General features: G+C 42.9%; 1 protein-coding gene across 2 annotated transcripts in view; it reads right to left on the reverse strand.

The window, feature by feature from the left end:
- Nucleotides 1-13,175, reverse strand: part of AASDHPPT (aminoadipate-semialdehyde dehydrogenase-phosphopantetheinyl transferase) — a 512,586-nt gene that overhangs the window by 190,251 nt on the left and 309,160 nt on the right. For both annotated transcript variants that reach the window (XM_069640723.1, XM_069640722.1), the window contains exon 3: nt 3,279-3,400. In XM_069640723.1, the coding sequence (XP_069496824.1) occupies nt 3,279-3,400 (122 nt within the window). The remainder of the gene's footprint in view (nt 1-3,278; nt 3,401-13,175) is intronic.

Below are 13,175 nucleotides of genomic sequence, written 5' to 3' on the forward strand. Positions count from 1 at the left end.
GATCTTGTCCTCCGATGGAAATACCTTCTCTTAGCACGTGTCCCAGATGAAGCCCAAGAATGTCAGAGTCTGCGTGGGCTACAGCTGCGGCTTCTTTAGATTAAGCGAGAAGCCCAGATCATGCAGTGTGTTCATAAGGGCATGGGAAGAGTGGTAAACCGTTTTCCGGAGATGTAGCCCTGAGGAGCCAGTCATCGAGGTATGGTAGATGTGGAGGCCCTGCGCTCTGAGGAGGGCAGCCACCATATTCATGAGCCTGGTAAAGACCCTGGGGGCCGAATTGAGGCCAAACGGAAGGACCTTGTACTGAAAATGGTAGCCCATGACCCTGAACCGTTGGAAAGAACGATGGGGCTGCCAAATCAGGACCTGTAGGTATGCAAAAATTCTGGCGTAAAAGCCCAAGCCTCGCTGGGAGGCTGGGACTTCCTCCACTGCCTGGCTCTCTACAAGCGACCGAATCTCCGCCAGTAGAGTTGCTGTCCTAACCTGATGGAGTGTAGGGGAGGAGAGAGGAGAGCCTGGGATAAGTAAGCGGTACCCTGTGGATACTACAGAGGGGATCCAGGGGTCTGCGAAATTCTGGCACCAGAAATGTGCATGGAGAGCAAGCCTGCCCCCCACTTGAGACACGTGGACCAGAAGGGACGTGTCATGTCTTCTTTCCCTCTGAGGCTGTCGCGGAGGAGGGGGACAGGAAAAAGCCCTTACTCCCCCACCCCTTTTTGTTGCTTGCACCGGTTCTGAGACGGCAAGCGGTCCGGCTGCCTGGAACTCTGTTCCTGGAAGCCGCAGAACCCTCCAAACGTACGCCCCCTGTCAGAGGGGTGCTGTGACTAGGAGTACGACTTGGGCGTGGTCTTTGTCAAGATGGATAAAGACTTGGTCATTTGTGAGCTGTTTTTCTTCTTGTCCAGCTCTTCGTCCGTGGAGTGGAATAGCGCCCCCACCCCCTGAAAGGTAGATCTAATATGCGTTCCTGGACATCCGGGTTGAATTTCGTGTCCCGGAGCCATGCTGTCCGTCTCATGTCCGTGGCGATATAGATGGCACGGCCAGAGGTGTCAATATGGGCCACGGTGGATTCCATGAGGTCATGTGCCACCAGCTTGGCCTCTGCCAGCCCAGCCTTAAAACGTGATTGGCTCTGCGCAGGGAGTTCCGGGAGGAAGTCCGCAATTTCCTGCCATAACCTCTGGTTGGCAGGAGCCAGTATGGGATCGGCATTGGCTTGACAAAGGTGCAAGGACACGTTGGAATAGAGTTTCTTTCCACACGCCTCCAAGATCTTCTACTAGCCTAGTAGAGCTGCAGAGGAGGCGGAGGATGACTGAGGCTTGGAGTATAGTGATGCCGCAGCGATCACTGAGGAGCGTGGCTGAGGATGGGCCGAGGGCAAGCGTGTATCCCCCTCCATCTGCCTGTACTTGGCGTCCAGGTGTTGATTGACCGGCTGGGCTGAGTGGGACTTAAGCAAAACCTTCTTGGCCAGGGAGACTACATCGGTCTGCAGAGGAATCCCTGTCTTGGCAGAGGGGCGTCATGTGTGGACTTCAGCCAGAACCCCCTCTGCCGGCTGCTCGACCTCAGGCTGGGGTAGGCCCAGGTATTCTGCCAGCCCAGCAAGACGTTTGTGGAAGGCCCTGGCTGAGGATGGCGTGTCAGGATCCTCCTCATCATCTGTGTCCTGCGGATCAGGAGATCCTGCGGAGGTGGAGTAGTTGGAGCTGGACGCTGGGGCACAGGAACCACAGCCGGGGGCTGAGGAGATGGTGGAGGCTGGTACAGAACCGCCTGAGGAGTCAGCTGGGGAGCTGGGACCGGCGGCTGCGCCGGGGCCGGGGGGCGCTGCTGGAGGCGCTTGTGGTGCCGCTAGCATAGTCGAGAGGACTTCCCTGATGCGGTCCTTGAGGATAAGCCCCATACTAGGTGACTTCATGAGCCAGAGCTGCGTTTAGGCGCCCCCTCAGAAGTATTGCCGGTACTAGGGCATAGGCCCTCGGCCACAAGGCCGGTACAAGGGCACAGCCCCTCGGATGACGATCCGGTACAAAAACCTTCTGGTCTCTCAACACTGCCACCGGGAGGATCCGAGAATCCCTCGGCCCGAAGGCCAGTAGCTGAAGCAGCCTCGGTGCGCGTGCTGGTAGAAGAACCTGAACGGTCCCTCCCACGTGGGAGAGTCCTTGGGAAGGAGTCTCCTTTGCAGGGTGCGATGGAAAATAGTGGCCCTACCATAGGCCTGGCTCGGTGTTCAAGAAATTCTTGAGGTCCTCTGGAGGCAACTTCTGGAAGAACTCCCTCCACCTGGATAGTCTGTTCTTCAGCACTTTCGATGACAGCGGGCCACACGCTGAACAAGCCTGCCAACCGTGGTCTGGGCCAAGGCAACGTAGGCAGAGGGCGTGGGGGTCTGAAGACGGGAAGAGCCCATTGCAGGATGCTGAACCCTGTGGAAGTCGACATGCGCCGGGGAGGAGCGTGGCGCCTGAGTACCTGAATGATAAAAAGACAAAAAAAGACAAAGAGAAGAAGTATCCGTGCATGGAATAACATGGCGGAAGCCAAACCCAGGAGTGCTGGTGAATTCGGCCCGTTCCTGTCGACGCAGAAAAGGGGACTGAGGTGTGGCGCCAGAGGGCAGAGTCAGGGCAGCGCATGCTCCCTGTGCCAGAACCCCCGCGCCTCTAAATTTAAAGTGGAAGAAGGTTTTTTCTGGTGAAAAAGGTTCTGTCTCCCATCCCTTGGAAGGGACGCCCATGCAGTATGGAGGAAAGGGGACGGGACGTAGGAGTATGTCCAGTAATGTTTCCAAAGTTACATTTACACGCTGAGATAATATATGCAAAAAAAGCATTCTTCAATATGTTCTATACAAAATATAAAATACATGCAAAGAAAGTGTCAATACCAAAAATATGTTGGTTCTTAGAGTAGCATGAAAATAACAGTGCAAACTGTGCAGTAGTTTATAAGTTAAGCAATTGAGACTCAACTTTGGTCTCCTTAGAACATGTTGCTAGGGAAATGGGTTAACTATCAAAGTAATCGCTTTAAATATCGTCTTAAGTAAAATTCAGTGGTAATTCGGAAAGAAAAAAGAATTGGAGTCAAACGGGAATGTGTATCCTGGCATGAGATTGTTCAAACCTGGCACTCTGGCTATCTGGCGAAGACTTTGGGGATCCATCCATTTTAGAATAAACAACAGAGATAAGAAAATTGAGACACTAATGCTATCAACAGAATAGAGATTTTTTAAATGAATACTCTCTTACCCAGTGCCTGTAAAAGGTATCCAGCTGAGTCCACTCACTTTCCATTGATTTAATTGACTTCCATTCTGTATCAGTAAATTGCCGATTCATAATGCGAAAAAACTCTTCAATAGAGCCACTACCTACAAATACAGAAATACAATTAAAAAAAATCATATTAACAACTATCGTTACTACTTTCTCTATAGTAAAGTGGCTCCTCTCATATGTATTTAGAATACATTAAATGGTGTCCTGTAATGGTCTAGAAACACAATCGTGAAGAACATTAGCACTTAGATTTCTATGTAAGACTTTGCCACAGCCAAACAGAATGCTGAGAATTGAGCCAATTGCATATGCATTGTGTTTCAATCTTTCTTCCCAATATAAGCAGCAGTCTCTCAGGCAGTACCACACGTGAAGCAGTGTCACTAAGTATAAAACAATCAAGTCCACCTGTCAAAACAACTTAGCAAAGTGACATAACCAACACAGAGTGAAAAGCATACAGTACTTCAAGGACAGGCCCTGCTCGAGAAAAAGAAGGACACTCGGGATGTACAATTCTATATTACATACAAACACTCAATTGATTTGTTATTCTAAATATGTACAACATATAAATAAAATCTCTTATTTTAAAACGTTAATTTTCAATTACACACACACTGGTGATACTAACATTAACCTGTAGAGACACGCACAAGAAATGGCAAACAACATTGCATTGACCACAGAAATGTGCTCATAACATGAATTATGTTCATCAAATTTCCCCAAAACATCAGCCACATGTTTATGATAGTTGATAAATATTGTGCACCATGTGTCCCTTTTCATGAGGAGTTGAATAATGGAAAATACATTGTCCTTCCCAATGGACGTTAACAAGACAGATTTCTTTAATATGTCTGTATCGATGTTCACTGTAGTTGAAATGTTCCGAAATTATGTGAATGACAAGGTATATTTGTCAACCATGCTAAACTAACATGTCCATTCCATTTAAGAGTTTTGCTTTGGATTTTGGGACTTCCAGACCTGGATTGCCCCATAATAAATGCTGGTATGTAATATTTATATTTAATTGTATATTAAAAAGGTTCACCAGTCTTACAAAAATGTGATTAAGGCATTAAATGCTAGTTTAATTAGCATTGACAGCCAAAATATTTTGGGAACTCGCTAACAAAATCACAAAAAAACAGCAACGGGTTCAGCCCAATATTACCTGTGAGAAACCTGAGGGTATTCTCATTACTATTCCCCTGGGATCCTCTGCGCAGGTGGTCAGGGAAAGGCTATCACGTTTGGATCCTGATCCTGGCGGTGGAGAAGCGAGGGAGGATCACTTGGGTGGAGGATCCTTGGTAACTGGGAGTAGGGTACCTGCAGGCGAGACATGGTATCCCGTCTCTCGCTTTAGAAAGTCAACCTAACCTCCACAAAGCATTTATGGGTTATTACAAATCATCTCCCCTCATTTCCCCACCTTTGTCCTTTAACAGTACTGTGACGAGGAAGAGGAGAATTAGGAGCAATGACCACTAACAACTCCCATGTGCACTTTAACACTGTAGCGAGGAAGAAGCTTGCTAAAAGCTATGAGGGTCAGGCATGTCCTCTTAATCAAAGTCAGGCAGAATTGGAAAATGGTACACACCTCCAGCCTATTGAAGGACTACAGGTGTATAAAATAAGACATCAAGATGTGAACAGAGAGAGATACCTGGGGAACTGTCAAGGCAGAGAGCAGCAGGAAACACTGGAAGATTGGAGGCAGCCGTGGAAGGACTCGAGGTGGAGCCGGCACACCGGCTGCATCCCCAAGCCGCGGGGAGCCTCCGATCCGAAGTGGGAGCAAAAAGAGCCGCGATGAAGCCAGAGCGAAGATGATGCTGTGTCTGCCCTCGCAGAAGCAGAGGAGCTGTCTGTGCCAGACGAGTTCCAGTCCACAAGGGGGCGGGGCTCGCGGTACCAGAAGCAGCAAGTGAGAGCGAAGGAGGAGGAATCAGACTACCAGTGAGTACTTGGAAAGCCACTCAGAGAGCGGGGCACTCCGGGCAGGCTACAAAAGTATAGAACAGCTTCGAAGGAATAAATGCTTCAGTTACAGATGAATCTGTGATACTAAGTGAATGCAAGAAAGGCAAGTTGCGCGAGGCACAGTCATTTCTAATATTGAATAATGAACTGAAAGAAAATAGCAAATCAAGTCGATTTAAGGACTCTGACTACAGAGTTGAAGTTAGGTCTGAGAAACCATTTGTTTTTTTTAATAGGGAACTGATTGAACCCTAAAACTGAGCTTAAACGGCAGTAACCTACATACTTGAAAGAAGCTAAGCAGGAAGGGGGAAAAAGGTCAACAGAAGTGAAGTGTGAATAAGGCCCTGAAATACAATGATACATTGAATGTATACAGACCAAGGATGCCAAGGACTGGCTTAGAGATATGTGGTACTCTATGGAAAACCTAAAATGCTGACACATGGAAGCCAAGGTAAGGAAACTCAAACACAGAGGCAAGATACTGAGAAGCCTATGCGTGAGCAGGAGAACTAAAGGTTTCTGGTTGTGCGACCTGTGATTGGTGGACCGTGTAGTCTGACAACAGGGCCCAGACCAGAAAACCCGAATGTGTTGGTAATAATCAACATAAATATGCAACGTGTCAAAGAAGGAAACTATCATTGTTGTATTTAAACCTTGGGGAAGGAAACCTTGAGCTGTGAAGAATTGTTGGAAATTGCCTTGAGGACGAGCTTTTTGTGATCCCTGTTACATTGAACTTGAGGACGGGAACCCCGAAAAACTATCTGATGAGGCTGCATTGAACTTGGGGGAAGGGTACCCAGAGAAAGGTGTGGAATGGTATTACCTTGAGTCCAAGAGAAGGTAACTTGAAAACTGTAGTGGACTTGTGTATACTTGGGGAAGGAGAGCTGAAGAAGAATCCCGGAGCTGGAAATAGCTCAGAACTTTAGCTTTGGAGCACTGTTCAGTTTATGGTTTACATCCCTACACATTGTTTTTCTTTAGGTGTGAGGACAAGCGTAGGTTATGGGACACAGACAGACCTTTAAATTGAACTTACTGACACAGACTATCCTTAGTTTCTTTACGTAAGAAAATTCCACCTTCACATTGGGCAAGTTAGGCCTTACACCATCCTGACATTTAAGTTAATAAAGGTATTTTTGTTAACATTGAATCTGTTGTCTGTGTCGTACTTCATGATGCCTTCACACACCCTAGAAGTAACTTGGGTAACTCAGTAAAAAGAAACCTTTGCACCCAAACTTGTGGTCCTCTGAAGCCCCCGGACCAACTAGCGCTGATAATGCTAAAATACGACTCGAAGCTATGGTCCAATATTCTTCACAAACGTTTTCATAAAATGGTCACTACCCATAAGCTTCCACCCACGTGGCATTCATCGATCATCATCCCGATAATAAAAAGGGTGATAGAATGAATCCTTCAAATGTTCATCCTACAGCCATTCTAAATGGCCTGAGCAAGGTATTTGCATCTTTACGTTTGAGGGAGTTGGATTCATTTGTCGCCAAACTTAATCTTCTCCCAAAATACCAAGTGGAGTTTTGAAAAAAAAAGGCTGGGCACCACCTTGTCTTGAATGGGACCATACACCCCACAGGCAATGCTAATTCCTATTGCAAGCATGAATATGTCCAGCGCTTTTAACCTTGTCTTACGCAACACACTGTGGTCTAGACTGCCGACAACCTTCTTTTGTTTCATTCAACCCCTATTGGCATCCAAAAGAAAATGTTTCTGTTTTCATTTTATGCAATCGAAAATAATCTTTTGGTCAATGGCTAAAATTGAAAGATTATAATATTCTCCAATAAGCGTACACCCAAACCTATTACTTGGACTGTTGGTGATCCCAAATAGGCGAGAGTTTAATCACTTAAATACTTGGGATTCAACATCCAACAAAATCTCTCTGTAAATATCACGCAACAGAATTTGAGAGCAAGGATGGCACCGTGTCTGCCTAGCTGAAACGCATACATTGCAAATTGGCCATCATACCAGCACTTAAGTATTATTGTATTACAATTGTACTGGCACTTACATATGGTCTAGAGGTGGTCTTACAAGATATGGGACCTTTTCTGAACAGGTGTTAATATGGAAGAAGGTTGTTAGATTGGCGTATTCAGTTCCAAATTCTCTTTGAGCACTATTGTGCTCTGGAAAAATTCTGTATGCACGCCAAAATACTTGATCCTCCATCTACTAGCCTATTCCAGAAACTGAATCTTAAGTTTAAGACTAAAGAAACAAACAACTGTGTTAAACCATTAGATAAGATCCTGGAAGAGATTGGTACTGTTGTACAAGAATTGAATGAAAATCCCAACAAGGTCAAAATGACATAACAGAGATTGGTGTCATACTATCAATAGCTTAAAATTGTACTCATTGTACAGGGAATATGTATGGATTAATCTAAAGAGAGAGTGCTTATCAAAATACATATATACCTATTCCTCTGTTATAAAAAGAGACATTGGTACGTGAGGTTTAAACTTAACCAATTGCCAATGCACGAGTGCTTGGGACCGAGAATGGGTATTCTTAGAGAACAAATAACGTGTGGCTGGTGAAATGATAGCCTTGAAATTGAAACACTAAAACATCTTGTTATTGTTCGAAGACGACTGTATTGAGAGACAAATACTTTGCTGGTTTCGTGTGCACCTCTTGTGGACTCAGATAGGCTCTATGGGCCAAGTAGATGTTACATTTTAGATGTTTTAGCTCTATGCTGGTTTCAACAAACCCTTTATCCTGATAGTGTCACCTAACGAGTTTACTATACAGTAGTTATTTATTGATCGGGCTATGAATAAATCAAAAACTTTCTTTTCTGTAGTTAACGAGATAGCTAATACAAGACGAGACCTGGTGGCTCATTCCTCGAGTTTAAAGTGTCAAGACTTTGCACAGTTCTTTATAGAAAAAATATCTAGGACCAGGGGAGAGATCTCTCATTCACCCATTTCAATGGTTGCTCTGATTTGTAAATTGGAGCAGGAATTGAATGTTTTCTCCCTGCCGGATATAAATGAGATAGCGATATTAGTGAACCATTTAAAACCTACATTCATTGCTGAGGATCCATGCCCAGCAAAGATGTTAAGAGTGTTTTGCTGTCTTTGCAACTTTTTGTATGCAGAAATTAGACTTCTCACTAACAAAGGGCTGTTTTCCAGACTCCTTCAAAGTTAGGTGTACGCCCTTCATTACAAAAAGCTAACTCGGATGCTAATCTTTTAGCTAACTATAGACCTGTTACATCTCTTACATTTTTGGGAAAGTTTTCTCCAGTTGAACGATTGAATTAGTTCACAAGACTAATTAGCTGCCTCCCAATCAGGCTTCCGACCAGGACACAGTTCAGAAACTGCTACACTGCAGATTTTAGATGACATGATGATGATTTTAGAGGAGGAGACCCACTGCGTATTGGTTTTATTGGACTGGACGGTAGAATGAGACGCTATTGGTCATGAAGTCCTCCTTGATATTCTGAAACAAAGAATGGGGATCAATAGCACGCGCTTAAATGGATTGAGTCCTTTTATAATAAATCGGCAGCAACTCATTTTAATTGATCAGAACGTTCATCCCCAGATCCTGTGCCTTTTGGAGTACCGCAGGGGTCAATGTTATCTCCAACGCTTTTTAAAGGCTTTATGGAACCTCTAGGGGATAGCATAGCTAAACGTAACATCTGCATGCATCAATATGTGGCCGATACCCATCTTTACTCAAAATTATCTAATCAGATTGGCCGAGTGCCTACTGGATATTGAGGAGTGGATGGCCTCTCAATTGTTAAAGCTGAATACTCTAAAAACTGAATTTCTTTTACTTTCAAAGGCAAATTTATACGCCTCTTTTTGTTTTGAGAAACGTTTCAGGAAGCAAAGATCTTAGGTGCCCTTTCTCAGTTTGCAACAGTCGTAAAATCCTTAGGTTTTTATATGGAAGCATCCCTCCTTCTCCAAGCACATAAATACTATGGTAAAATCTGACAATTTGCAGTTTCGTACGTTAGTTCAGTTGCTGATCCTTTCTCGGATTGATACTGGCAATTCCTTTTTAATAGGACTCACAAACAATACCTTGTTTCCACTAATATAATTGTTTAATGAAGCCACCTGGTCAATCTGTGGGGCTCGAAAATATGATCACATTTCCCCCATTTTAATTACATTGCAATGGTTACCAATTGAAACTAGGATACATTTTAAATTTGTATGCATTATACACAAAGCACTTTATGCTCGGTACCCACATTATGTAGCGTGAAAACTAAAAATCTCTGGGGAACTGAAAGGGCTTCGGGACCAGAAGTGTCAGCAATTGAGATCATTTTCTGGGGCGGCCGTTAAACTCTGGAACTCACTTCCAAAAAATATTCGACAGACTATAAAAGACCTTAAGTTCAGGAAGAAAGTAAAAACATGGCGCTGGGTACGAGCTTTTTATATGTGTAGGACAGTAGTTTATGTCTTCAAGAATTGCTCTATTACACATTTTTGATAGGTTATATAAATGTGTTATTGAGATCGTTTTTAACTAACCAATACGGTACAGGATGTCTTTAGGAAATGTAGTTGTATTTATTACATTGTTGTATTTGTTAATTTATGTGACATATTGTATGTGTTTTGTAAAGCGCTTGATTCTTCAGCTACCCATGTTTGCGCTATAGAAAATATTAAATAAAATACAAATAAAATAAACCCTCACTTAATGTTTATGGTGAGGGGATAGCTAATTCCGCAAGTTGTGTTGTTCACTTACTTTTCTTTTTTCTTAATTTTTATATATAACCTATATATAACAACAATGGGATGAATTATTAATGCTCTATAAAATAGTCTGGTTTTGATTGATTTAGATTTTATTTATACTGCCTTTGTTTATAAGTATACCGATGGGAAATATTTTATAGTGTGTCTATTGTGATCTGATTGCAATAATTTTGTTACTTTTCTTCTTTAATAATTTTGATGTGTGTATTGTGAAAAGTTTAATTGTACAAAACATACAACAACAAAAATATTTATGTATTTCTCTTTCATTCTGATTGCACACCCCTGTGTTCAGACCCAAGATAAAGGAGTACTGTCTCTTTCTTTGCCTGTCCTTTCCACTTTTGCAAAAAAGAGAGGAAAGGAGGAAGTGCTAAATACAAGAATGAACATGAAAAAATGTGCAAACAGGAGCAGAGTCATATCGTTGTGAAAACTACAATTGGCTGAAAAATATTGTTTTCTCTACAACTAGCAGGAACAGCAGGATGGGTGTAAGAGCTTCTCCCAACCACTATGTCCATGGTGCCTAATTCAGATGTTGGCCCTCAAATTCAGAAAATTCGAACCAATAACAATGTGTAGATATTTAGGTCAATCTGCAGACAGAAAAGTTGTAGACGTTCCAATTGGTATCTCAGACAATCATTCCAGACAAATAAAGCATGCAGAACATTCACTCTTCCTGATAGGCCAAAAACTGCACCTGGCACGTGCCCACCCACAGAGAAACTACAGAGCAAGATTCTTTTAATCTTCTTGACTTGTTTAATGAAGGTGTTTCTACAGCCTTTGCTTTAAAACTGTTCAAATCATGGGCCAACGAAAAATACATAAATGCAGTGGCTCGAAGTCTTCGTAAAGACTTATGGTATGTTTCATTCAAGCTGGGTCTTTTTCAGTATATTGACAACTACCTTGGATTACAGATCCCTGAATCCTTTATAAATTAATTTGCATAGTGCACGTAAATGCTACGAAAAGGACAGACACAGTACTGTATATATGGCAATAACCCCCCTACCTTTTTAAGCCATGTCCTTTGAGACCAGTAGTATGGCCAGGGTTTATTTGTTGAATTCTCACTTTGTAAAACTGTCCAGGTGCTGAAGTTGGAGTGCTTAAATATACATTGGCATGCATTTGCAACTCTTAACACATTTCACTGCCCACAAACCAGTTAGTCAACATTGCGGTATCACAGTTAATATGGTGGTAATTTGTAGTTTTCGAAGACACTGGTGTTTGTGTTACTACACCTTAGCAGAGCAACCTGCATTCATTGCAGGGCCTAGAAGCCCTATTCAGGTATTGGCCCGCTCTTGAGGCACTTGGTTTAAATTTCTTGGCGCTCCGAGCTCTGCAGCACTCTCTCATGGTTCGTCTGGGCCTGGGAACCCAGCCCTTCCTCATGCCTCCCACTGCCCAACCTCGCTGTCTCTGATTGGTGTTCAGGAGGTCACGAGACGTGGACCACCTTACTTAAACTTCCCACCCAGGGCAGCGCATTGGATCAGAAGAAGGACACAGACTCTTGTAAGACATTATTAGACAAATGTTTATTAAACAAAAGAGATATGCCTATCTTCCTCAGCTTCTATGGGGGTATTCCCTACCTAACTAACTAAGGTGCTCGTCAGTGAATGTCTTTAAAGGAATTTGTCTACTGCCCAAACTAATGCTAACTGACCGAACCACTATCTTAACAACTAAAGACAGGAGAATGACTCACTTCTCCTTGGTTCTTGCTTCTCGCAAGTTGGCTGTTCGATAACTGATTCTTAAATAATAGTCTCTTGTGACTTAATCAGGTCACGCAGTTCTCTTAATACTTTGCTATTCTTTTGTTCCTTCTCCAAGTCGGGTTTCCTTTGTTCTATACTGATATATTTTCCCTTATCAGGGATTTCTTTTAGTTTGTTACTTTTCTTTTTAACTCTCTTTCTAAAAGTTCCTCTTCTATTTGCCCAGGGTAAGGTTATCCAACCTTCCCAATTCTCTCTCTTGAGGTTAATTTCTCTTTTATTTAGCTCACAACCTCTGCATTGTATGTATCCTTTGATATAGACATTCTTCCATCCTTATCTTCAGGATTTTCTGTTATGGTTGTGCTCTTTTTGTCAATGACACTTTGGGCCTGATTCATGGAAGTGTTTTATAATGGCGCAATCCCATAGGAAAATGTTCCATGAATCATGCCCTTTCTTTACTTTGACTTCAACGAGTATGATTACTCTGATAACAATTATTATCCAATGATATCACTTTCAAGGTTATACTCTCAATATCCTGGCGGTGTAGGAATAGTTCCACAACAATTCCTTGTTTTTTCTCTTATTTTCACGGTTATATTGACGTTATCTTGACTGTGACAAGCATGAGCACTTTTATAAAGATTCTCATTCACTTCTCTTGCTTTGTGATATTCTCGTTATCGTGAGTGTGACGAGAATTAGCACTTTTTTAGTGGTTCCCATTGACATCTCTTGCTCTCACTGTGATATTCTTGCTATCTTGATTGTGACGAGTCTGAGCACTTTTATAATGATTCTCATTCACCCACCCGGGTCTCCCAATTTCCCGGTTACTCGATACTGGCAGGGATAACGTCACAGGGGTTTTGCTTCACGTGGCTTAGGTTTTCTCCTTTGTTCGTCGATTCCTTGCTCGGTATCTTGTACCCAGAGTCTTCCCTTCAAATTGATTTTCTGTTTCCCAGGCACCGAAATGTTATGCGGTACCAGTCTCATAATGGTCTATTAGCAGTTGCCAGGATCGCCGGTCCACCGCTGACTCTCTGTGGTTATTTATTTATTTATTCGCATTTGTAGAGCGCACAAAATCCCATAGGCATTGTGGCGCTTGTTACAGAGAATGAACATCACTTAGTTACATAACATCACATGGTTAAATTGACAGGAGACAGCAGGAAAGATTACTGAGACTTAAGCAGAGAACACAATATGGGAGTATGTAGTAATATATATATCGCTTTATAATATTTATAGCGCTTTAGAATATGTATCGCTTCATTAAGTGTGATGACATTTTTTTG

This window comes from Ambystoma mexicanum, chromosome 7q (genome assembly GCF_040938575.1).
Source record: "Ambystoma mexicanum isolate Mex_15411 chromosome 7q, UKY_AmexF1_1, whole genome shotgun sequence".
Classification (NCBI taxonomy): Eukaryota; Metazoa; Chordata; class Amphibia; order Caudata; family Ambystomatidae; genus Ambystoma; species Ambystoma mexicanum.